Here is a 27,481-nt window from a genome sequence, read left to right on the forward strand (position 1 = left end):
AATTTTACTTTTAGTAACATTTCCTATATTTCAAGTAAATAGAAATATGCAGTAACGTTTTATGCCTAAATTTGAATGATAATGGTATTTTCACATTCTATATCAAAAAATGTGTGAAAATGTGACTATTTACATATGAAAAAAAAATAAAAATGCAAAAGAAAATGATAGCAAGCTTCAGAAAAGGCCAAATATTATACACGGATAAAAAACCTGTAAACAAATCCGGTAACTCTGAGTTGTTGAATTCGAAATGTTTCCAAAATCGTCAACATTTTTATCGATTTCGTTGCACATGCTTTAAAAATCTATTTAAAAAAATATAAAAATTGAAATTACAAGCCTAGGTTTCAACATTTGGTTGAAAAAAGTATTTTAAAATGCTTTTTACAGGCGTACAGTTGCTTTCCAATCATTAGTTTTGAAAATATCGAGGTAATGACGGAAAAAAAATTTGTTTCAAAGGAGGAAAATGCATGTTAACTGGTTTTCAGTTGGTTAAAATTTAATTTTGAAGTTTTTCGAAAAAATATTTTTTTTGCCCCTTATTTTTCAAGCCAACTTTGAAGGGGGGGGGGAGGCGACATAAACTTTCAAACATATTTGCAACGGCCTTATAAAAAAAACATTTTAAAAAAGTATATCTTGTACCAGACCACCAAAAATGCCACAAAAGATGCCTTTTTAGTCCCCTTATTTAAAAAAAAAATTCAAAAATTATAGAATATACGTATTAAACATTCACCTTCTAGTATTAAAAAGTTAAATAAAAAAAAATCAATTTTCCGTGTACCTAAGCGGTTTAAAGTTTTAAGCCCTTAACCACAGCCTGAAATTTGAGGAAAATTTTCCGCTATATCCTACAGCATGTACTCTTCTACAGAATCTTTAGAAATTGTCAATAATAAAAATTCAATAAAATAATTTCTGATTTTTTATATTTTGGAAACGAAAACATTTTTTAAAATATTGTGGATTAGATAGTTTGACTATGATACATGAACAGCAAAACATGTGAAAACAAGGATAATATTGTAAATAAGGAAGGAAAAATAAGAAATTATATATCAAGTTTTTCATAAAACAAAAGCTTACTGAAAATCATCTCATAAACAAGCTATTTTTTGATAATCAATTTGAGTTATAGACGGTTCCGGTTTCCCTAAATTCTGCTTGTAAACTTGCACTTGAAATTTAAATTCATATACATAGAAAACAACCTATGCTTTTAAAATTCAGTCTAGCCTTTTTGTACTCGCTTTCTGAATCAACAAATCAGCATATTTTCTCAAGTATCAGCAGAACACAAGCCACGACAGTGAACACGTGTTACCTGTTTGTTAGCCAATCTAAATAAGATTTACCACAACTGAAGAGCGCGCTCCTCTTCTGTCCAAATCCGAAAGGGAACATCAACATCAAGAGAAGCAACAACAACAAAAAAGCGATCTTCAAAACCCCAAAGGAGGAGATTATTTACGCACATTCTTCTCTCCTCTGAGGGTGTGTTTCTTTTCCGAAGCTTTCGTCTTCATTTGGATTTTCGGCACCGGCCAGCAGCAGCATGCGTCCAGACAGTCTGGTCGTTCTGCATGGTATAGGTATCTCCTCTCTTGGGCGAATATCGACAGCATGGACCCTCTATCGACGACGACGAGACGGCATCATTCGGGGAGGGAGCAAGAATTTCATCAACCAGAGCCAACAATCAACGCGACGACGACTGACCGACGAGACATAACAAGATAAATTGGAGTTTTGAATTAGGTTTTTGGGTTTACCGGCTCTGTTAGACAAGACTGGTTGAGGGACAAGGGCTTGGAATGGAGAACCTAGTTGATTTCGTTTGAAAAATTAAACACTTTGTAATCCCATTTGAACATCGTTAATTCAATAGTATCTTGTTGAACCACAAAATTGCAGGTGATTGCGTCGAAATAAAACTTATTTTGATTTATCAGTTTATCCTTTTACATTGAGCTTAAAAATGTATCGTATAGTTAACATTGTTACTTGAAAACTTGTTCAATAATTGTGTACAGAACGGGATTTCCACCTCAAAAAAAGTCCCACCGATGATTAGTTGTCGTTGACAGCCGATAACAGATCATTCCTCTCGTGTTGTTATATCTATTCATCTCGGCCCCATGTGCTATAAAAGTCAAATAAACAACTCTTATACGGCCGGGGACTCAAGCCTCAAGTCGAGACATCCGTCCGTTCGATCCGGAGATGCGGCGATGATGGACAAGTTGTTTTACACGCTGCCGGGGCATTTCCTTCACGGCCATCAATATGTAATACGTGCTGACACCTGGGCAAGTTTTTGTCCGGTAGTTGACGAGTTTTTGAAGCGTTTAACATTTTTGCAACTTTTTTGCCCCGCATGATAAGTAGAGATGAAACTCGGCAGATTCCATTCCAGAAATTCTTCGACAATTGCCGACCAGAATGTTTGAGATGACTTCGTCTAGAAGACACCTGATCTTCCCATACGAAAGACCGACCATTCAATCAACTTGACTCTGGTGGTGGTGGCGATTAAGACTTGACCACATATCAAATGACGCGGCGTGTGTAACGACAGCCAAGTTCGGTTTCAAATTCCTGTAATCCCCACGCACTAATCCGTCAGATCTCGCTGTACGCTTATACCAATCGACGACGACGATGTAACATTGTTCCGAGCCAAAAGCCACAAAAATCTCTTTTCACGGCTCATTTTCATCATTCTTTTTTTGTATCCACACGGTCTTTACGGCAGGCGATAGTCGCCAGAATCCAGCATCCCAGCGCGCGCGTACGATTGGAGAATTCAAAACATGCGGAGTTTCAAATAGTCTGAGCGATTCTCTCAACAGGGTTGGTGTTCGAAGAGAGGGAGCACCACAGCAGAAGAGAGCGAGAGAGTATGTTGGGGTTCATAACATTGCGCGGCAAAAGTCGAACTGGTGAGCATAAAACATGGGTAGGGGTGGTCAGTTGTTAAAACAATTGTTTGCAAATTGAGTAATAGGAAACTTTGACAAACGCAACAATGCAACTATGCAAAAATATAAATTCGACAACAATCCATTCAATTTCCCGTGGTTACAAAATTCCCGGGATATTTCAATTTTTTGAAAATAGTTTTGATCCTTAATATGTGTGAGTTTCAGTTAATGGCTTGATTCCTAGTAAAAAAAAACCATACAAATTCAAGCAAATGAATATTTTTTTCTAATTTTGTATGCTGGCTTTTTCGTGTCGTACATAAAACAAAAAAAATAATACCTGGTGTTTATATTTCCGAAAAAGTATAATTCTGGAGTTTTTTTTTTAAAAAAAAAAGGTCCAATTAAACAAATTTCCAGTTTTTGCTTTTTGGTTGTTCTTAATACCCCTGAGCAAAAACTGGAAATTTGGTTTATTGGACCTTTTTTTAAAAAAAAACTTCAGAATTTTTCATCAATTTGTTTGGATAGTGCAGAATTTATGTATTTATGACAAATAACTTTTCAATAACAAGTCTTACTGATTTGAGCTTTTGAACAAATAAGTACAGCATAAATTTGAAATATAAAACATTTGTTTTTTAGAAATCTCAAATCAAATTTTTAAATATTTTGAGCAAGTTTTTGAAATATTTTTTGTATTTTTTCATGTAATATGAAGTAGTTTTTCAATGTTTTTTTTTATGGTTTCAATAATCGAATGGGTTTTAAATCGTTTTCAGCTTTATAAATGATTTCGCTTAAAAGCGCATTCACTGCACCTTATTTACGATAAATTAACATCTTTCCACAATAAGTCTAACTTTATTTAATATTTACCCTCTAACTCCCATCCCATCTTTAAACTGTAATTTCCCGAATTATGTCTTGATGCACAATCCTTTTTCAGATATTTCCAAATACCATTTCAATTTTCATCCAATTTGTTCATGATAAACAAAAACGTTTAAAAACACAATTTTGTTCTTCGTGGTGGGAACAAATAAGCAAGAGCAAATGTCAGTTCTAATTACCCCTCTAACCAAAAAATTCTTAAAAATGGAAATTTGACGATAATTTTTGTGAAAAACGATTATTTCTTTTAAGAAACTCTGGTTTAGAATACACGAAAAAAACAATTCTCGTAACCGTGAATTAAGTTCACGAATGTGAGAACCACGTAATAGTATATTTTTTGGAAAAGATCGAAAAGTTGTTTTTAAAATTTCGTCGTGAAACTACTTCCTTTTTCTGTCATTCTTGAACGACGAAACAGCCTACTTTTCTGTACCAAAAATCACAGAATCGAATAGTAACCCTTTTACAAAACAAATGCTGAAAAGTTTTACGTTTCATTGGCTCAATGCATGGGCATTTTTCCTAAAATTCTGTTCAAAGGGTGTTTTTCGGAATTGCAAAAAACGTTGTACGGAACTCGTTGCAAAACTTAATTTTGTCATCACTCGTCGTATTTATCCAACTCGGTGAACCGATATCTTAGAAATTATTGGTCCTATTTTAAATATTGATTAAAATTAATTAGATTTTTAAGCCTTAAGATCTACTCGATAAAAATGGCCATCCCAACAACCCTCCATGAACCGCCAACATAACTCCCTGAAATCCCACTCGAGACCTATGCTTCTCAGCCCGACAACTAATCCACCACACACCTGTTCAGCATCCCACTACGCCGCGCGCTCTCTCTCTCTCTCTCTCTCTCCGTACTATACGACCTGAGCTGTGAAGACCGGAGAAGACCTGCACGACCCACACGAGTTATGTTTTGGTCTCAGCATCATCGCCGTCGCCGTCGCCACCCCTTGCCCATGCCATGCCAGACAAATCCGTCCTCGTCGTCGTCGAAATCAGTTTTCAGTCTGTCTTGAGCCGTCCGTTGTAGCGGGTGGATGGTGGATTAAGCCGAGCTTAGCCGCGCTTCCGTTGTTCGTCGTCGTCATCGTACAAGTTGTGTTCACGAGAGGTCGTGTCGTCCGCGGGTTCACACCGGGATTGGAACGCGAAGGTCGTCGCCGTCGTCGTCGACATCTTTCGACGGAGGAAGTGTGTCTTGTCGTTGGAATTTATCGAGGTTGCCGAAGAATTCCAAAAGGGTTCTAAAATTCTACACAACAATACCTTCGGTCGCGCGGAGTTCAGGAAAGTGAAGAATTGCAAAACTGAACAAAAAGGTTTTCGAGAAAAGGTTGATCGCAACCGGTCGATAAGTGAATCAAGTTTGATTTGAAGCATGAAATTACCATCCGACGGTGGACGCGGCGGATCTTGGCGGTCGGGGAAGTGCCTGGGCGTATAGAACACCGGGAAGAAATATTCAAAACACAAGAACAACAAAGGTAGAGGGCGACTTGGAGCGCGCGCGAAAATAAGTGAAGCGTGACGAAATCGTCCATCGACGATGATGTTTTGGTTGGTGCCATTCTGGAAAAGAATAATATAAAAACAGCCAGCCCCCGGGTGTGAACACCATCGTTAGTGTACGTTAATTCCCGTGAAGAAACAGAGCAAATAACGTAAAGGAAAAAAAATCGAAGGAAAATAGATCTACAACAGGTTGCAAATAGAACTCGAAACGATGGAACGAGAAGTTTGCTAAACTAGTTGTCCACAAAGGACCGTCAAGAGCAGGCGCTTTTGGCGAAAATTTGTATTGACCAACATTGGTGTAAAAGGTAAATACATTGTTCTTTCTGTGCCAAAATAATTCTTGTTGTGTTTGATTGTTTTTTTATTTTATTTTATTTTTTCCAATGTCTTATCATAAATTTTTATTTCATTATGCTATATGGCTCAGAAAAAAAAAATTTCAAACTTTAAGCTTGATATCAAATCTAGAGTTTTTTTTAAAAAGGTCCAATAAACCAAATTTTCAGTTTTTGCTTTTAAGATGTTTTTTAATACCCCTGACTCAAGGCGGTTTCAAAAACACCCAAAATGCAAAAACAGAAAAATTCCTGTAAATATTGTTTCCTCCCCCCTTTAAATATTAGTTTCTGGATGATAACAATTTTGTAAATACCGTAAACTGGGGTAACTTTGACAGCCCGGGGTGACATTGATAGAAATTTAATTTGGCCACTAATTTTGATATATCCAATGTAACAGTTAAATTTTTGCATATATGTTCGATAATAAGCTATCCCTTAATGCTTATATACTCAAATTAATTTGACGGGCATTTGAAACCTATCAAAGTCACCCCGAGCTATCAAAGTCACCCCAGTTTACGGTACTTTCTTAATGACTAAATAAGCCATTTTCCATCATAAGTTCAACCATACACATCTTAAGGAAATCTGGTAGCTGTCCATACTCAACGATTAAAAAGTTATAGTAAAATAATAATTAAAATTTGCTTGCAATATTCTTATTCAGCTTACAACAAATCTGTCATCATTCCCAGATGTAATACTTCCATGTTTTTTTTCAATGTGTCGGTTAAGATTTAAGGGTCGCTATAAATCATTGTGGCAGTGCGTGGCCGAATGGTTACGCTGTCCGCTTTGTAAGCGGATGATTCTGGGTTCGATTCCCATCTGCTGCAACCTTCCATCGGATGAGGAAGTAAAATGTCGGTCCCGGCCTTGGTTGTTAGGCCGTTAAGTCATTCCAGGTGTAGGAGTCGTCTCCATGCCATAAGTACAAACAACACACCAAACCAAGCCTACTCCGGTGGAATCGCTGGCGGCGGTTGGACTCGCAATCCAAAGGTCGTCAGTTCAAACACTGGGGTGGAAGGTTCCTTGGAGTAGAAAGAGGTTTGGGTGCTCTCCACATTCAAGCCTTCAGACTCCTAGGTTCGAGCAGAAACTTGCAATAGAGACCACAAAAGACCCGGGGGTCGTTAATGTGGATTGTTTGATTTTTTTTTGCCTTCCTCACTGAGGTAAGGCTATAATCCTGCTCAAAAAATTAACTTCGTATAAAAACGTCGTAGACCCACCTTCATGTATACATATCGACTCAGAATCGAAAATTGAACAAATTTCTGTGTGTATGTGTGTGTGTATGTGTGTGTATGTGTGTGTGTATGTATGTATGTGACCAACAAACTAGCTCATGTTTCTCGGCACTGGCTGAACCGATTTGACCCGAACTTGTTGCATTCGACTTAGTTTAGGGTCCCATAGATCGAGTTTTATACAGATTGAAGTTTCGATAAGTAGTTCAAAAGTTATGTATAAAAATGTATTTTCACATATATTTGGATCTCACTTAACTGTATGTAAACTATGTCTGGGTCCATCATCCGACCCATCGTTGGTTAGGTTATCAAAAGACCTTTCCAACGAGTCTAAAACATTGAAGATCTGGCAACCCTGTCTCGAGATATGGCCACTTAAGTGATATTGATGTACTTTTTTGAATCCGGATCTCACTTAAATGTATGTAAACTATGTCTGGATCCACTATCCGACCCATTGTTGGTTAGGTTATCAAAATACCTTTCCAACGAGTCTAAAACATTGAAGATCTGGCAACCCTATCTCGAGATATGGCCACTTAAGTGATATTGATGTACTTTTTTGAAGCCGGATCTCACTTAAATGTATGTAAACTATGTCTGGGTCCATCATCCGACCCATCGTTGGTTAGGTTATCAAAAGACCTTTCCAACGAGTCCAAAACATTGAAGATCTGGCAACCCTGTCTTGAGATATGGCCACTTAAGTGATATTGATATACTTTTTTAAAGCCGGATCTCACTTAAATGTATGTAAACTATGTCCGGGTCCATCATCCGACCCATCGTTGGTTACATTATCAAAAGACCTTTCCAACGAGTCTTAAACATTGAAGATCTGGCAACCCTGTCTCGAGATATGGCCCCTTAAGTGATATTGATGTACTTTTTTAAAGCCGGATCTCACTTAAATGTATGTAAACTATGTCCGGATCCACTATCCGACCCATTGTTGGTTAGGTTATCAAAATACCTTTCCAACGAGTCTAAAACATTGAAGATCTGGCAACCCTATCTCGAGATATGGCCACTTAAGTGATATTGATGTATTTTTTTGAAGCCGGATCTCACTCAAATGTATGTAAACTATGTCCGGGTCCATCATCTTACCCATCGTTGGTTACATTATCAAAAGACCTTTCCAACGAGTCTAAAACATTGAAGATCTGGCAACCCTATCTCGAGATATGGCCACTTAAGTGATATTGATGTACTTTTTTGAAGCCGGATTTCACTTAAATGTATGTAAACTATGTCCGGGTCCATCATCCGATCCATCGCTGGTTACATTATCAAAAGACCTTTCCAACTAGTCTTAAACATTGAAGATCTGGCAACCCTGTCTCGAGATATGGCCCCTTAAGTGATATTGATGTACTTTTTTGAAGCCGGATCTCACTTAAATGTATGTAAACTATGTCCGGATCCACCATCCGACCCATTGTTGGTTAGGTTATCAAAAGACCTTTCCAACGAGTGCAAAACATTGAAGATCTGGCAACCCTGTCTCGAGATATAGCCACTTAAGTGATATCGATGTACTTTTTGGAAGCCGGATCTAAAAAATAGATGAAACTTGTGTACAGCCATTGTTGTGAGGAAGGCTCCAACCACATAGGTGGATTAAGTTAGTTTTTTTTTTGATTGATAAATCATTGAGTTTTGTATGAGAAAAATCGAAAAAAATATGGGGAAAAGAAAAAGTTTCAAAATTCCACCAAAAGGTAACGTTAAATGTGTCGGATCATTACCAAATGTCAAATTTTATGGTAAACAACTTTGATGAAGACCGCAAAACGATCGAGTTAATCCTGACGAGTTTTAAACGATTTAAAGAAGACGTTTTTGTATGAAAAGATTTTTTCTTACCAGCTTTTACGGTCTATAACGACCCTTAAATCTTAACCGATTTGGCTCAAAATTGGTACAGTTACTTATTTTTATCGTCTGATCGTCCCCAATAAACATCATTCGTTTCGTTAAGGGACCATCCATAAACCACGTGGACTCTTTTGGGGGGGGGGGTATGGCGATTGTCCACGATCCATAAAAAAAAGTTTTTTTTTGTATGGAAAATTGTCCACGATGGGGGGGGGGGTGGTAACAGATTCTCAAAAAAGGGTCCACGTGGTTTATGGATGGTCCCTAAGTGACTGTTTTAAAATTTTCTAAGCTTTCAAAGTTGTAAAACTACGGTTGACATACTGTAAAAGTACAGTTTGACATTTCCGCTGACTGAGTTTCTCTATTTTACTTCACTTCCATATTTTACGGCACATCTCTTTTTTATGGCTGATCTTGAAAGTTATTGTTTGAATTTGAGAAGAATTCTTTCGATTCTTCAAAGTGAAATTTTGCTCGTACTTCGGATAATCGAATTTGGGCTGTAATAGGGGAAAACATTTATTTTTAAACAATATTAAGTGTCCACAAAAACATAAAATATGAAAAAATTTAACCGCAAAATTTTTCATCATATATAATAAAGCTAGTGGCATATTCTGGAAAAATGAGTATAAATTTTGGAAGAAATACTGCAATTTCGAAACAAACTCAAATCGTTTAAAAAGCGCCAAAGATCTCTCCAACGTTGTTACTTTCTGCAAAAGTAAAGTCACGTCAGCCAAACACGAACCCAAAAAGACGTGGTTTGCCAACCATAAACGGTTCAACTATTATCGCGGTCCTATTGCTCTTTTTCATCTTTTCATACAATTTTCCTTGTTGTCGGGCACCGCTGACCGAAACCTTTTGAAGGCGGTTTTTCGCGCGTCGATGGTCAACAAAACGCACTGACCGCAAAATTGTGGGTCCCACTTTTTCGCCAAATCGTCGTTCGTCACTTTGACGCACGCACGCACAGCTATGGGTTGTGGGGAGCGGTTGGAACAGTTTGTCAGCTCCGATTTCGTCAAAAATCGTCGCGAATCTTCTTGCAACTTTTTTTTGTTGTTGTTTCTTCTTGACCACGTTCGGACCTATGAGCTGATGTTTATTTTGTTTTTTTGTGGTTCCGCCGACTCGGTTCGCGGTTAATTTACCTTAACTTACTCCAGAAATGAAAATCCGGATTGAAATTCCCCATTCCTTCATTTCACCTGATTTACTGCTGCTGCTGCTACAGGTATGGAGAAGGGAGACATCAAGCCCAAAAAAATAAAAGCAACAAATAAAACCGCTAAATTGAGTGCTCAACGTAAACGATTCAATTTCAATTGGGGAATTTAAACGTGACGTGCGCGCGCGACTTTGCTTGATGATGGTGGTGATGTCTCTGGATTGTCGAGGAATTTGAGACGACATTCGACCGAGTTCCAGCAGGGCACTTTGAAGTCAATCAATTCATGTCACCTGAGTGGAGGATTGATGATGGAGATGTCAGGAATGCTTTTAGTGTTATTTGATTAAATTTTATTTGAAACTTTGCGAACCTTTTTTGTGGATCATGGTACAAATTTGATAATCCACCCAACCAAAAACCAACATAAGCCTAGAATTGTTTGGAACTCGATTTGACGCTTTGTTTAAACCTGATGAAAATTCATCAGCAACGGATAAAAATTCATACGTTCCTGATTAGAGCGTCCAATTTCCCGGGGTTATAAAATTCCAGGGAAACGGGAAACTTGAAATTTGTCAAAACATCTTCTGATCCTGATTTTAATTAATATTATGCAACAAAATTGTGTAGAATAGCAACTTAAAGGGTCAAAATATGTTTGAGGTTCAATGAATGCCTTGACTGCTTGTTAAAAACATACAACATCAAGATTTTTTTTTTATTTGTTAGCTGTCTTTCAATTTGTTTAAATTATTTAATTGAACTGAAAAAAAGCACAAAATATGTTTTTCATGGCAAATATTTTTCCCAGACCAAATCTTACTGGCTTGTGCTTAATAATCTGCTTTTTAATTGAAATACCATTTTGATACAATCACAACTCAAAGTTTAGTAAAGTTTTTCGGGCACTTTTTATATAATATGAAGTAGTTTTTCATGTTTTTTTTAATGATTCAGTCTAAAAAATCACTTCGGTTAAAACAATTTTCATAGCAAAAAAAGTTGTTCAATAGTTTCATATTTAAACCTCTTACGCCCTTGGTAGCTCAAGTGTTCTTTAAATTTTCAACTTTAAACTGTAATTTCTCAAACACTTTCAGCAATTTAACCTAGTTCTTCCTCTTTCAGACATAAAATCATTCCAATTTATCTTTCATACAATTTTGTCATAATAAACAAAAACGTAAAAAAACTCAATTTTGATCTTGGCAGGAAGAGGAACCGTATTTTCAAATCATGTAACAACAATTTTATTTCAAAAAGCTAACCAAAATTATAATTTATTAATTTTATTTTCATTCCATAACATTGTAATGTTTGAACAAGATCTATTTTAAAGTTGTTTCAGCAATTAATATTTGTAAATAAAAAAACATGTACCAAAAAGTTAAGAAAATGTATACTTCCGGTAGATTTTCGGGAATTCCCGGGAAACGGTAATATTATTTTTCCGGATAGTACCGAGAATTCTCGGGAATTTTTTTCCCGGGACGGGAAATTGTACGCTCTATTCCTGATGTAATAATACACATCTTTTGACACAAAATCTGTCGTCATTCGTGGATAAATATCACCATTTTTTTCTGTGTAGTACAAAATTAGTTTAAAATGAACTCCTAAAATCATAAAATATTCCTGAACAAGGGAAAAAATAAATGATTTTGATCTTTTTATGACACATCAAACAGCTTTAATGCCAATAAGGGTTTCTAGGCCCAGGGAAAACAATTTGCCTAATATCTTGTGAAAATTAGTTTGATAACAGTTAGTATTTTTTCTGGAAATCTTCATGGTATAATTCAACGTGCTTTCTACTTCCAAAATCATACGTCTCATTAGGCGTCATTTCGCAATGTCTTATCTGCAATCAGCCACACTGTTGGTCACATCAAAACCGTAATTTGATAGCACTTCACCCATTATGAATGTCCAACTCGGAGTCGGCCACATTCCACCTGGTGCACACGTCTCTCTCGAAATAACTAATTGACCTAAAATCGCCCCTCTAAATCCACTTATCCGAGACCAGCTGTCCAGCAAACCGAGTCGTTGTTGACCAATGACCCAATCCCAGGGAGAGAGAAGTGCGTCTGGACACGGCAAATCGGCAGCGGCATCGTTTGCGAATCTCCGTCATATTCCGCAGAACCCATCCGGTCAAGTCGGGGGTCGGGTTATTGGGACCGATGACCGGCCGACCGACCGACCGACCGACCAGGTCCGGGGCCATTAGACGATGTTTAATTGAATTCCATTAAAGATCTAGCGGAATGGACGTCGAGTAGACATCGAGTCCTGAGAGGGGGTCGCCGGTAGGGAGAAGAAGTAGAAAAAGCATCAAACTAAAAGAAGGGGGGGATTCACAAATTCAAATTTAATCTCGACCTGATGTGGTGATGTGTGCACCTGGAAGCTGTGCTGCGGGGATGTCTCGTCGTCGTTCAAAAACGTCAGATTTATGTTTTTCGCATTAGATGCAAAAGGTGCATGCCAGACGATGGTCGTAATTTGAATTGGCAATCTGCATCGTCGTTGTGCGTGCCTGGGTCTGGTCTCGGATGCCGTGTGTATTGGCCATATGCCATCATCCATGGATCAACTTTCTCGGGTGTACCGAAAAAAAAACGGCCGGGGCCTGGTCCGCGGAGATGTAAGTGGACGATATCGAAACTGACCCCGGGTCCAGCAGCTGTGTGTGTTCAAGCAGGTTGTATTGGTGGATTAAATCTTTGAGGGCGGCGGGAATATCCACTTGTCTGGTCAAACGTCCTCATCATCATGTGTGTCATTCAGGCAACGGCGGCAGCAGCATGGCCCATGGGGTTCTGGCCATCATTAGCATGCGTTCGGGGGAAGGCAAAAATATTTATGTACGACAGTTGGTTGCCGCTGGATCTCTGCCCGCTCAGGCCCAGATGGCGTCGTTGGGTTTCTCGGTATTTCTTCGATCTTGGTCAGCGGCGGCAGCAGCGGTTTGAGCCGTTGAGCCCAGACATAAATGTGTGTGGCTAGACCGCATTATCTGACTTATTTTCAAGCACGATTTGTTGCCACTCGGGGAATGTGCGCCCGCAATGAGGCAATCAAATTCATGAACCATCTGAAATGCCATATTTTGCATACTTTTTACATAACATTAATCTGAACAAAACAATTCCATAAAGTAGGCTTTTGCAACAATGTCATGCCACAATCAATCGGTCGCTGCCAACTGGCAATTTTTCTCCCCCCAGAAAACCGTTACCCGTAATGACTGCCCTCGATATTCCGGTAGTGCACACCTCACTCCCTTTCGCATCAATCGATCCTCAACCGATGATGACGATGGCCTTTGTGCCCTTGCGCGTTCCCGGAATTGGCCCTCTAAGCGCGTCCATGCCACGTTTGGATTTAAATTGCGCAAAAATCACCTCTCTGTTGTGCAGAATCGCGCGCAACAAATTGTACACAAAAAGTATCGCTTTGTACGATCGACGATCGAAGGTGGCTGCGCGCCGCCCCTGGCTCTGATTGGACGTCCAAGAAAATGTGCAGAGAGTGCCCTTCCGAGGGGCTGCTGCAGGTTGGGAGAACTGTTTTTCCTTTGAGCGCGGCGGCCGCCCGAGCTCGATTAGATAATGACCCCGGCGATTGCTGCAGGTACCGTGGAACGGGGTAGGTTTGAACTGAATCGGTGAAAATTACCCCTCAGTGAGGAATTAGGCATTACGAAAACGAATATTATAACCATACACTTGTTTCTTAATTTGGACCACTATGTAATGACATCAAATCAATTTTCTCTTGAAGAAGAGGAGAGCCAAATTTTGTTTTTTTTTTTTAATCCACTGGGAGAGGCTAGCACCACAATACTGATTCTCCATTTCCCAAAGCTACCCCATCCAACCGGTGGAAGATTCTAGTGACCTGCCACGTGATTAGTATGTGCATGAAAAATGAGTGATTCTGCGCGGTCAACCACCGCCGCTGCCTGGTGAACTACCGGCACGGAACGGAGAAGCGTCTCTTTGACCGAGCCCCGCGTGGTCACCGTGCGTGGTCAACTGGGACGTTGCGGCACAGAGACAGGTGAACGCCACAAACGTGAAAGATCTGCGAACCCATCGTTGCGTGCCATGTCGGTATATTTCTTGCGTGGAGAAAAGGCCTTTGGATCCTTTGGAGAGGTGGGCCAAACCAGTCGGGGATGGGAAAAACAAAGACCGACCCCGACGATTCGTATCGCGGCGCAGGTTGATTGTGTGAGCTGGAAAAATTGTGGTCTTTTATATGCCAGCTTGGAGAGAAAAAGAGCCGACTGTAATATTGTTATGCAATGTTATGGTCCAAGGACCGCGTACTCATTTATAAATAAATTATTAACAGTCGAGCGAAAATTGTTTTCTTATCATGCGGTTCTTCCAGAATTGGAGGTGAAAAACAATACCCAAGCATTAATTATCTGGATTAGAAGCAATAACTGGGTGTAGTATACAATTGGATTTGAACAAGTCATAAATCTTGTTAATAACGGAAGAGGTAGTTGAACCCTAGCAAAGATACCTACATTTTTGTTATCCAAATGTAAAAATGTAAAACAAAACTTGTTGTTATATTTTCATAAAAATATAGCAACCAATATTACGATTGAATAAAACAATAACTGAAATATTTTTTAATGTTTGATTTAATAATTTGACTAATTTCCATAAGCCTCATAAATCACAAAATTGTGAAATCTCTCACCAACTAAAGCAGTGTCTGCCCCCGTGAACCCATTGCACAACAGTCCGGCCTTTCTTTCATATATTGCATATACTTATGGCAGTGAAATGAATATGCAGTTGGTTCAGCTTCCGAAACCGGGAACTAATTTGCACTCGCGGCGCGGCGCGCCCTCTCTCCGGCTAAGTGATGTAAACCAACCCTAATGAAGATAGTCATCCGTTTAAAAATTCGCCAACAAACAGTAACCCTTTCGCATTTCCGCTTAAAAAAAAAACTAAATTAAGAAACAAAATTAACATGACAAAGGAAAGAAGCTTAAATTTGCGGTGAATTTCCAACAAGTTATTGCTACTATTGGGAAGGAAACTTCTGTTTTGCCTTCCGACGCAGCATCCAAAGAAAATCTCTTTTAAAACAAGCTAGTTACCTCAAGGTGGCTGGAAACAGAGCAATAACAATAAATAATCGCGCTAAAAAGTGCGCGAAAGCGAAACGCGTGAGAAGAATTTGAAGCTTGCGCACGCGCGTCGGCTCAAACAATCACGTGCTTTACATTATAATTGGCAGTTGCGACCAGCAAAACTTGTCACTTTCGACTTTCGACTTGTTCAATGGGCGGGGAGAAAGAAATAGTTCACGCGATATTACGTTGAGGCGCCACACCGCGATCGTTGACCCGATCAAAGTCCGAGGCTATTGCTGCTACAAAGTATCGAGCTTAAGCCAACATGAACTATCAGATTCAGGTTCTATCATGCTCAAAATATATTAACGTCACTATCGATTAACTAAACCTGGTTGATGGCAGGCCAAACCTGCCCCGATCCAGCGATCAATATCTGTATTTTATCTATTCTTACTTTACCCGGTTGCTTTCGCCACGCCAACTCGAGTTCTATACACATTCAGTGTTCAAACCACGTGAGCATAAATCGCAAAGTTACAAGCTTAGATAAAATCATCGAATTTACTACTATAGATAACCAAAACGCTGAAAAAAACAACGATTTTATCACGTCGTTGAAATCGCACCAAGAATCGAAAGGCTCGAATAGCACACAGCTGGCTTCTTGACTTTTATAAAAGGCTTAATTCAGAGCGGATAATAAATGACTCTTCCTAAACGTGGCGACCATTATCGTAGCATTTTCAACCAGAAACAGCTACCGGGTTGTTGTCTGTTTTTGTCTGTTGCTCTTTCACAGTTCGATCGGAGGGATTTGTCAACGCGCGATTTGTTATTCGGTTATTCTAGCAGACGGTAGGGGGCGCTCTGGGGTAAAGCTGAAAAATGGTTAGAGATATTTTTGTTCAAAATCACTTATCAAAATACATTCTATAAAAAAATTAAACACCAGTATCCCCAAGTTCTCAAATTTTCGATCCAATGCCCGATTTACAACCCAAAACATTTTCTTTGCTGGCGTAAACTACACCAATTTATGGTTATCTGTTTGGCCCGGTCATTCATTGTGGTGTTTTACAACAAACACCAAATATACCGGACTCGGGCAGGTTCTTCCGTGAGAGCGATGCTAGTGTAAATCGACAAACGAAAACGGAAGAAGGATTGATGAAGTTAACCCTTTACTGCTCAGATTTTTTTGGGGATTTTTATTTTTCCGTGTTCGGAAGATTTTGAGATATATTTTTTACCGAAAACTTCACTTCTCTTGTTTTATGGTTCTTTAAATTATCTATATACATTAGGGTGGGTACGTTTTTCAAAAAGTTCTCGGATCAAGTTTTAGTATGGTTCCCCTTGTAGGGCATGCCCATAGGGACTTTCATGCCAAATATCAGCTCATTTGGTTGTAAACTGGCTGCGCGCATCGAGGTTAAAGTTTACATGGGAATTACCATGGGAAATTGGAACTTTTTGTTCAAACGCTCCTACAGGTCTGGGAAAATCACGCGCCAACTTCTGGTATGGTCAGGCCTATGGGGAATGGTCTGGAGAACACTTTTCCCGAAGAGAGCATATGGATTCGTTGTCCCTAAACCTGGCGCATCGGCAAACAATCCGACGTCTCCGGAATCAACGGTTTTCTCTCAAAAAGCATCAAATTTTCCTTAGCATGCTATGAAAGCTTGATGAACACCGCGACGCCATATGTCAGGCAGCTACCACGTGGGTGAGAAACGGCTGGAATATTTAATTGCAAACCTTTTTTTAGCTAGAAAATTATCATTTCGAGTAATCCTGATATTATTTAGTCAAATTCAGAATCTTTGCAAAGCGAATTTGTATTTTTTTGCAAATATTACAACTACGTGGTAGCTGCCTGACGTATGGCGTCGCGATGTTCATCAAGCTTTCATAGCATGCTAAGGAAAATTTGATGCTTTTTGAGGGAAAACCGTTGATTCACTGAAAGAAACCAACATAGCGAATTCAAATGCTTTTTCACGTGAGCCACTTCAAAAACCTACACGATAAATTCATATGCTTTTCCATAAACCCTAACATTATTTTCAGGTCATATGGATGTGATAATCATTTGAAAACAGCTGATTGCTAGCGAAAATCATTTCATTCTCTTTTCGCATGGTGTTCACGTTGGAGTCAAGTGATTTTCTCTTGGATTGGCCCCATCCGTCTTTTCCCTTGATAATTAAGTGGAAACCACGTTAAAATTGTATGTTTTGATTTTGAAAGTCAAGTGTCTTATTTTTTCGGTAATTCATTGAGCAAGATGGCGAGAAGGAGAACGGCACGTTCAGAGCTCGTCCCGAGCCCCAAGAGTTTTAATTTGTTAAATTTAGATTTTAACATTAAAATTCATGAAGAATCGGAGTTGATCACGGTAAGCATATTGATTATTAAAAAAAATGCCTAACTAACAACTTTTTCTATATCATTTTTCTCAGATAATCCATTTCTGGAGTGTACAGTCCGCAGTTAACCGAGTTCGGACAAAGCTTTGAGAGTACACAGTGTCCAAAAATGCCTCGAAGGAACATCCGGTGGCCAGTGACCAGTGACTGCAAGCGTGGACTTAACAATGCGGCAACGCAAGAGATTTATTTGTGTTTTTTATTTATTTGGTTGTGTTAGTGTGATCCAACTGGCTTTGCCAAGATGTGTATCTGTTTTGTTATTTATAATAAAATAAGATAAAATGTGATAAATAAAATAAAAATTTTGAAAATGAGTGTTGTCTTTATTCTTTTTTTACCTGCAGAAAAGCAAACATTTTGGGGTGCTATCCATTTCATTTTCAAACGAATTTCACGTGACATGCATGTGTGATTACATGTGAATCTCGCGTGTTTTTTCATTTAATTTCGATGAGAATTTCACATGAATTTACCGGTGCACGCAATGAAAATTTTCTATGTGATTTACACATGATACTCACATGTTAAGTCGAATGGGGCAGATTCATGTGGAAAACATGTGACATTACTATGTGCCTTTCTTTCAGTGTTCCGGAGACATCGGATGTTTTGTCGAAGCGATCAATGTTCAAAATCCAATCCTCAAATCCAATTTTTGAATTTCCGACTTTTGCAGACCCTCAATTTATAACCATTTCATAACGACAGAATGATTTTAAAAGTCAATAAAAACCAGCGAGCAAAATCTATAAATTCAAATAAAATCAAGCTTTTGACAGTTTTAGTAAAAATTGAAACATAACAGCAAAAATAGAAACATGAAATATATAATTTCAAGATTCATTTAAAAAAATTGCAAACATGAAGTTTTTATTACCCTTAAACTGGAATAGAAAATTTCAGTTAAAAACACTGAAATTTTAACTATTATTCTTGATTTTAAGTTTTTTTTTTTTTCAATATGTGGCAGTTCAATATTGTGGCAGTTATTATTCTTCTAGCATAAATGAAATATGTAAGATAAAGTGAAAAATAAATTAAATGTTGAATTATCAAGTTGTCACTTTTGACTGTTTTTTTTTTTTTTAATTAAAGATCCAGTTTTTCGAAGAGACCAATTCTTGAAACATTTTCTCGTACTGGCGAAAAAATAAAAATAAATTATTATTTTTTTATGTTTAAGTATGAGAAAAATTTAAACAGAATAGTAACTTTACGATCATCGTTGAAATTAGGATCTTTTTTGAAATGGGAGTACAAAACGAATTGTTGTTTGCAGTAACGAGTTTTGCAGTTTGACAATTTCTGAATTTTTGTCAAAATTTCAAAAATTTCCGACTTTTCTCGCTTGTTTTGCGGATTTGGGAGAATTCCCGCCTTTTTCGACTTGAGTTATCATCATGTGTGTAGTTTTTGTTTTTAATGTTACTTTCAACAACCTCAAATCATTATATTTTACCTATTTGATGTTTTTCCATTCACTTTGATTTTAAAAGTGTTTTCACATTTTTTGATACAATCTAAAATCATTGGCTTTTTAGTCACAACAAAGAATGTAAAACATAATCTGTTTCTACTTTTCAACGCTTTTTAAAGATTTAAAGATGGTTAAAAAATGAGATCTAAACCACTCTAGAGGCGTATTAATTCATTCACGATCGTGTAGCGTGAATGAATTATTTTTTTTATCATTACTTGAATAACATAACATCAAAATTTGTGTAATGCACTTTTTGATTGTAAATTTTATTTTAGGTTTAAAACTAAAATCAATTACTTTTTTTTTTCAACTTTTTTCAACATTTATGAAAAAGCATTTTGAATTTTGACCAATCTCAAAGGATGGCAATTTGTGCACTCAAAGGAAAAATATATCTCAAAATCTGCAACAGTGGATTTGCTGCAGAAAATGTCACATTTTATAACATTTTTTGCAGCAAGCCCCTAGATCATTTTTGCCGGCGTGTAAACATGTCAGCGATCTGCAGTTCTCACCAACACATATAATGCTTGCCCGTCCCCGAGCAACACTCCAGAGATTAGCATATGTTGGTGCTCTTTCTCTCACTTTTCATCAAGCGTCCATGGCGCGGTGGTGGCGTGTCGGATAAAAAATCAAGAAGTTGGTGGTTCAATCCTCGTTCTGTTAAGGGTTTTTTTTTTGTGAAATACAACCAAAAAGCCGTGGGTAATGTCGATAATTGTCGGTAACGGGCAAAAATGTCATACCCCTATATCGCAAAAAATGCATGAGGACAGTTTTCATGCAGATTCTGATATACTTTCATGCAGCCATGCATCACAATCATGCGACCGCCGTTTGGGTGTGTCATTTAAAATAAATCCAAAAATGAAAACTTTCGAAAATGATGGACAATTTTTTTGTTTTTTGGTGAAAATTCCATTCGATTTTTTTTTTTAATTTCTAAGCAAAAACTACAACTTTGCCAAAGACACTAATTCGATCGGAAAATTCATTCTCAAATATTCGGAAAACCTTTTTGTATAGACGGGTAGGGACCATCCATAAACCACATGGACACTTTTTTGAAATCTCAGAACTCCCTCCTCCCCTCCTCGTGGACAATCGCTGACCCCCCCCCCCTCCCCTAAGGTGTAAACGTGGTTTATGAATGGCCCCTTATCGATATTAACTGGGACTATTATGGACGACCAATGATTCAAAATGGCTTTTTTGGTCACAAAAAACTACACACAAAGTTTCATCCAAAATAGAAAAAAAACAGTATAAAAATAATAAACTAATTATATGAGTTAAAAGTGAAAATGTCCTTGAAAATGAACATTTAATGTACGACAGCATTGTCAAAAGTTAAATCACAGCATTTATCTGCAAACGATACCCTTTTGCAAATCATCAACCTTTCTATCATGTTGCATGCCTTTGAACTTTATGCTGCCATGTTTGTGTGTGTGTGCATAATAAAGGGGTACATGATAAAGAAAGCCCACGAAGATGATTGCAAATATTTATGCTCCGCCGAGCAGGCTACACCATGGTGGGAAGTGGAAAGAGCTTTCTATGCGATTACCGCGCTCCGATAAGAAATCCCACCAGATAAATATGATGTGTGTATAAATATTGAACCTTCCCCCACCCCCTTCACCTTCTCGCCTGCAGATATCACGCTGGCCCATCGAAACAGCTGTTCCACACGGGGGTATCGTAAAAACACACAGTTTAGAGCGTGCGCCAACCTCGCACGGATAATTGAAATTACATTGCGATAAATGATCGACCTACCCCAACAGGGCAGCCTTCCTCCCTCTCTCGAATGTTGCTACCGGACGGAACGTGGGCTAATCACAACTTCCAGTACCCATTAGGCTAATGGAGTTGGGCTGAAGAAGAACCGGGTAGCTAAATTAATTAAACACATTAATTTCACGCACTGCTAAAACAAGCTGAACCTCCCACGGTTTGCCTTACAGTCTAAGAGATACCATTGCTTTCTGGTTCACCAGGTTCCCGGGGAGGACTCTATGCTCTCTCTCTCCCCCCTTCCGACATCATGTGTGTGTTTTTATGCGCCAAATGGGTTGTCGTGTGTGGCCTGCCATTAGCAATCGGAAAAATTGCCACTAAAACAGCTGACAAACACCATCGTTGGCAACATTAGAGGGGAGGGGGGGAGGGGATATCGATTATCGTAACGTTCGATAAGTTATGGCCAGTCAGGCTGCACTTTTGTCCGTACAGTACGTTCTTCTTCCGTTGCTCGTCATCGCCGCCCAGACTCTGTCTAAGACACTGGCTGGGGAGGTTCAGACTCGGCGTAGCGACTGCAAAAGCAATTTTCGTCCCTATCCGTACTGGCGATGATTATCTTAATGAAAGGGGAATTCAATTACTTATGACTATTTCTTTTCTTTTCTTTCTGCCATCCACCCTCGCGCAGCATCCTCAACGGCAGCCGGTTCGTCGCCTTCCGAGCCCGTGTCCTCATCGGCAGCAGCTGCTGCCACCACGACAACTGCATCTTCATCGTCATCCCGGCGTCATTTGAACCTCCCACTGCTGCCCGTGTTGCCACCGCGATCAGCCGCCCAGATAAGGCCAGAACCTCCCCCGCCGTACTGGGCCCACTATCAGCATCGAGTCGTTCCGGCGGCGGTGGTCCACCCCCCGATTCCGTTGGCCCGATCGTCTAGCACAAGCAGCAGTAGCAGTTCGTCCGCGGGGGTCAACGCGTCAAGCAATGCACACCGGTTGCGTGGCCCGGCGGCAGTTTACGGAGGAGGCGTCGGCGCAGAAGGTTATCAACGTGCAGTAACGTTGGAACGGGGCAGAGCCACGCATCGGTACAATATTGCACACCAGCAGCAGCAGCACCGGCAGCGTCAGCGGATCAAAGAGTACTTGTTGAGTGAGTAATTAATTAAGTTATTATTCGAAGAAAACAATCGTGTAACATCCCATTGTATGTATCAGCAAAGAAGTCTACCATAATCTCTGAAGTAATACAGATATGATCCTAGTTCAAAATTCGTCGACTCATTGCTTGTTACAGCGATAGAACAACAGGTCTTGATCTCCCGAAGAACCTAGGACTTCCCCATATTCCAACAAAATAGTCTTCCATACTCTCTGAAGAAATATGAATATGATCCAAGGGCGAAATTCACTGACCTCTTGCTTGTTACGGTGGCCTTAACTCCCGAGAGTCCTTCTCTCATTAGACATCCCATTGTATCATTAGGTTGTAGTCTACCCTACTCACTGAAGCTATACGAATATGATCTAGAGTCAAAATCTGACGACCTTCTGCTTGTTTTGGGGGTAGATACTCAGACTATGACTCCAGGAAGTCCACAGAAAACCAAATTTTAACTGCCCGTGACGATTAACCACCATTTCTTGACATTGACTCTTAGTATCAAGCTATTATCATTTCCGATTCTACCATTTCTTTACCCCCTCAGGCCAAGATGCATTTTGTCCGGATTTGGTACGTAATTGCAAGATTACCGCAGACCCGCAATCCGGCCGAAACTCCCCCGAGCCTGTGCCGAGCACCAGCCAGCAGCCTCAGAATCACCAACCACGCACTAACCGCACTCCCGACCAGGACCAGGACGTCTACGTCGAGATCGAAGAACTGAACCAAAGTGTAGCCGCAGTCCAGCTTGCGACCCCAGAAAAGCCGCAACCGCCGACCTCAACCACCAGCTCGACCACCGTCGTCTGCGGTGATATGGGTCAAAACCTGAGCATCCGAAGGCCGAAGATATCACTCACGTGGGTCCTCCGTGAACAGCAGCAGCAACAGCAACAACAGTCTCAACAGCAGCAGCAGCAGCAACTTCATCAAAACCAGTCTGCCAACGACCGGCGGCCACCACAAATCAACGGGAATTATCTGCAACCGAGTTCCCAATCACGGCGCGCATCTCCGGTAAAGGCAACAGCCGTTGCACCTGCACCATCACCACCTGCACCGTCGTCCGGCTCATCCAACGGCGCAGCAGTCCCAGCCCGGAAGAAATCCCGCACACGCAGCAAGGAGCGACTGTTCAGCGAAAAGTACGTCAGCGATAACAATCTGACCGAGTACGGCTACAATGAGAAGCTCAAGGCAGTTCACGGTGGCCCGAACGGAGGAGCCTCGGCACCGGCCTCGACCGAGCATCACGGTAGCAACGGCCACCACCATCATAATGGTGTTTATCGTAAAAGCAATCGCAGCTATCGAAAGAACAGCGATCGCCTCAAGAAAAAGGAAGGCACCCTGGTATATCCAAGTCTCGTCCAAAGCGAAACCGTCGACATTCTGCTCAACAACAACAACAGTATTATCATCAACCTGAATCAGGAAGAACAGCAGCAGCTGCTCAAGGAAAAGTCCCTCAAAAACACCTACTCAGAACCATCCCTCTACACGACCGTGTCGGAACCGTCCTCGTCAAAGAACCGCCACCGGCATCGACGCCGCCGCGAACGGTACCACCGGTCCGCCTCCCAGCGATTCGGGTACGAAATCCAGAACGTCGACGAATTCCTCTCCAAGTGTTCCCTGTCCTCGCCCGGAAACATTCCGGTGGTGCTGGCGGCGGCCGCTACCCTCTACCAAACCCGGCCCGGTAGCTACCAGATCGAGATCCCGCTGCCGCTGGGGATGGTCGTCAACGCCGTGTTCAAGAACCAAAACTGGCTGTACGTACAAACGCCCCACGCCGAGGAAGGCTACGTCGCGTACAAGACGTGCCTGCCGCTGGGCATTCTGCCACCAAACCAAAGGTAGGTGGTTATGTTACAGACATGACCAAAATATACACATAAAAGCATCTTAATCCCAGAAATCTAATAACGTTGCCACATAAATTTGTTAACAACGAGTTAACGAGTTTTGAACGTTTTGAAAAATCGATTTTTCTTGGAATTTTCTTGATTTGACGAAAGAAGACATTTTGTATATTTAGTATTTCCAAGGTCTGTTTCTTCTGTATTTTCTGATCAAATAGGTGTCTTTGGTAAAATTGTAGGTGATGTTTAAAAGTTTTCATAACTTTTGTTTTGGCTTTTTACAATCAAAACTCTTCAGAGCATTTTATTTTACACATTTTTATGTTTAAAAAACTTAAAAAGCATATTTTGCTCTTATCTAAAGTGGTTCAAAATGTGGTACCGGAGTTTTGATTCTTTTTTTTTAGTCATGAAAATATCGAAAATATGGTTATACTTAATTTTTAGATTCATTTTGAGATTTATAATTGAATTTTAAACCGAAAAGAATAAAAGTTATACCACCAATGTTAAAGAACGAGGAAATAGTCCTCCCGAGAAGAAACGTGAGGAAAGTACTATTTGCGAGAGTATAGACCTCTCGCGTGTTCATTTGTTCATTTAAACAGTTCATGCTATTGGGTGGCTCATATGGACTAATGACCGCCTCTTAGTCACCGAACCATGGTGGCTCATACGGCAAAGGCACGGTTCAATATGCCGAAGGTCTTGGGTTCGAGTATCGGTACCAGTACTTGTTTTTGATAGATGAACTTTTTTGGAAAAGCTATTTTTAACAAAGGTAAAAGTTATATATCAATATTAGATAATTTTAAGATTTTTCATAATAGCATTTTTGGAGGTTTGTGCAACTGAGAAAAACGCAATTGAAATTTTTCGGTCGATTTATGTGTTTCTACGCATAATTGTCCAGTGGGTCCTCTGTTCGGTCTATGTGACCCTGATCGCCCCAGTTGGAAATTATCACTCTAAGTTGTTGTCTTCTTATTATACAACAGGTATAACAAGATACAATACGGCTTATTGTTGTTTTTCTTGAGTTTGCGAACTAAGTACCAGATTTTATGTGTTTTTCTAAAACTATACACCAAAATAAACTCAAAAATATAAAAAAGTAAAAATCGTCAAAAAATTACATAGCACAATTATGCGTCCAAGGGCAGTACAGGCATAGACTAATTATTAGTTATTAGTCTATGGTACAGGGCATCAGAAAGCTCAAAACAAACAATTAAAACTTCCAGGACATTTAAACTGAAAAAAATCACAAAATCTGCATGAAGAGATTTAAGAAAATTAAAATAAAACATACAATAATAATCAAATCAGAAATAACTTTTCAATAGGGAAATAGCTTGCCTGTTTTTGCCTAAAGTTAAGCTCTATTGAATAAATATTACGGAAATTATATCTCATCATAATTTCTATATTTTAAATAAAACACTTCATAATTGAACAATTTTAAAAATGCATTGAAAATTTGAATAAATAAACAATATTTGAATCTTCTAAATTATTATTCATCTTGATTGTTTGTGTATACATTTTTGTCGTAATAAAAATTAAAAGATATCTCGCTTACTATTTCAAAAGGTCCTATGTACATAGGAAACCCATGGTGTATTGGTTGTTTTGAAAAAGTAGTCTAGATATGAGGTTTTGTTTTTTAGCATTTCCGAGCACCTTTCAAAGCTAATGTTGCATTTTCAAGAGTTCTCAAAATCGGGAGATTATTTTCAAAAACCTTCAAATTGCAAAGTGCATTTTTTTATTATACACAAATATTTTTTGAAATTTACCCTTCATTTATCTGATGATATTTCCAAAAAAGTGTCCACGTGGTTTGTTCGCAATTAGATCTCTGCGGTGAAGATGCCCTAAAATGTTCAATTTTCGAGTTATATTGTATGAACAAATGAATTAATAACGACTAAATATTTATTATGGAAAACTATCAATACATGTTACTAATTCTTTTTTTTTTTTTTTTTTTCAAAAGATCAAGCTCAACCTCCAAGCCAACGCCGTGCTGGGAGTCAAACAAGGACGTGTTCCCACGACCCAGTGGTAACCTCACCGACAGCGAGAAGGAAATCCAACAGCTACGCGGCGGCAGCAACACTGTTGCCGGAGCCGGTACCCGTTATGAGGGACGTCGCACTCCCCGCCTTAAACGCAACGGAACCAACAGCCGCAGCGTGGCCTCGGTAGCTTGCAGCAGCGAGAAAAACCTGGACTCGCTGTACCTCCGCGTAGCGAACCAACCCAAATCCGCCGATTCCCAGTCCCAATTTGCTCAACTCAAGCTCACGCCCAAGGTGCTCAACGGCAAGTCCGCGGCCGCAGCTGCCACGGCCAAACTGGACAAGGTGCTCAACATGGACCAGTTGGACAAACTGCCCTCCAACGGGGACTACATTCAGCTGCACAAGCCGATGCAACACAACCCGCAACACCAGCAGCAGAATCCGTTCCACCATCATCACCACCACAAGATTCTGGTGAAGAGCGGAAGCGGCGGAAGTGGCCACTCGGCCAGCAGTGTCCTCAACGGGGGACACTACCATAAGACTGTCAACAACGTTAGCTATAGTAACTCCACCGCCGCCGCCGCCAAGACGACCACGAACGGAAGTGCAAACCTGCGAACCTCGGCCACGACGGCCGTCCGGCAGACTCTGCTGGCCATCACCGACAGCTACAGTTCGGAGGCGGTCAGCGTGCAAAAGGGCGACGTGGTCACACTGCTCGCCTGCAAAGAGTACCAGGAAAAGGGACTGAAAAACTACAAACAGTGGTTTTTTGTGCGCACCCGAGACGGTCACGAAGGTTACATTCCGGCGGAGGCGGCCGGGCATGGGTTTTTGTAACCCGTTAATCGTAACGATATGTAAATAGTTAGTTGATGTTCTCGTGCAAAAAAAAGCTAGACGCGTTATTTGTTCATAACCAAATGATATTTAAACTATCGTGTGTAGAATAAAAAGTTTAAAACATTTAAAACTGCTGCATTACTCTGATGACACTCTTATGGCCTGGGCTTAACACAACCATCTTCGTCTAAGACAAATTCGGTACCAAAATCACAAGGTGTGAACTTTTCAAACTTTTTGCCGTTTTTCAGAAGGCACGTACAGTAACCGAACGCAAACCCTTCAGCTGCAGCATGTTTTTCATCCATCACTTTTTTGGTTGGACACTGCAAATATCCACAATACTTGGTATCTCTCTGATCGCCGAGAGTTTGGAGATTAAATATGGTTAGTAAAACGATGGAAACTGTAAAATAAATTTGAAATTATTATACTTTTTTATATTCGTAAAACAAATAGGGAATTCCACCAAATAAATACATTTTATTTTGCACTTTTGCAACAAGTTCTTACTATACCACGTATAACTTAACAGTTCTGTATTGAAACGCTTTGATTTAAATAGGGTAAGAAATGGTAGCAAACAAATGTTTAACCAACTGAGCTAATGTTAGAATTGTACAACAAGGTTGTTCTTGAGCAATTAAATGCCTAATAGAGAAACGGTTGTACCGGTTGTACCCCACCTTCTCCGATATCAATGTTGGTATGGGTATTCGTCCAAATGTACGGAGAAAAGCAACTGTTTCAGTTCAGGACCGTCCATAAACCTCGTGG

The 27,481-nt window shown here is 39.7% G+C and overlaps 2 protein-coding genes across 2 annotated transcripts in view; both read left to right on the forward strand.

Annotated features, from left to right (window-relative positions):
* Window positions 1-21,962, forward strand: part of LOC119769370 (uncharacterized protein DDB_G0280205-like) — a 53,105-nt gene extending 31,143 nt beyond the window's left edge. The window contains exon 2 of the mRNA XM_038261421.1: window positions 21,487-21,962. Within this exon, the coding sequence (XP_038117349.1) occupies window positions 21,487-21,962 (476 nt within the window). The remainder of the gene's footprint in view (window positions 1-21,486) is intronic.
* On the forward strand, window positions 4,850-26,834 carry LOC6042820. The gene is made up of 4 exons (XM_038264638.1): window positions 4,850-5,665; window positions 21,487-21,954; window positions 22,511-23,825; window positions 25,831-26,834. The coding sequence occupies exons 3-4, from the start codon at window positions 22,783-22,785 to the stop codon at window positions 26,699-26,701; spliced, it is 1,914 nt and encodes a 637-aa protein (XP_038120566.1). The 5' UTR covers window positions 4,850-5,665; window positions 21,487-21,954; window positions 22,511-22,782; the 3' UTR covers window positions 26,702-26,834.
* Window positions 26,835-27,481: the final 647 nt, after the last annotated feature.

This window comes from Culex quinquefasciatus, chromosome 3 (genome assembly GCF_015732765.1).
Source record: "Culex quinquefasciatus strain JHB chromosome 3, VPISU_Cqui_1.0_pri_paternal, whole genome shotgun sequence".
Classification (NCBI taxonomy): domain Eukaryota; kingdom Metazoa; phylum Arthropoda; class Insecta; order Diptera; family Culicidae; genus Culex; species Culex quinquefasciatus.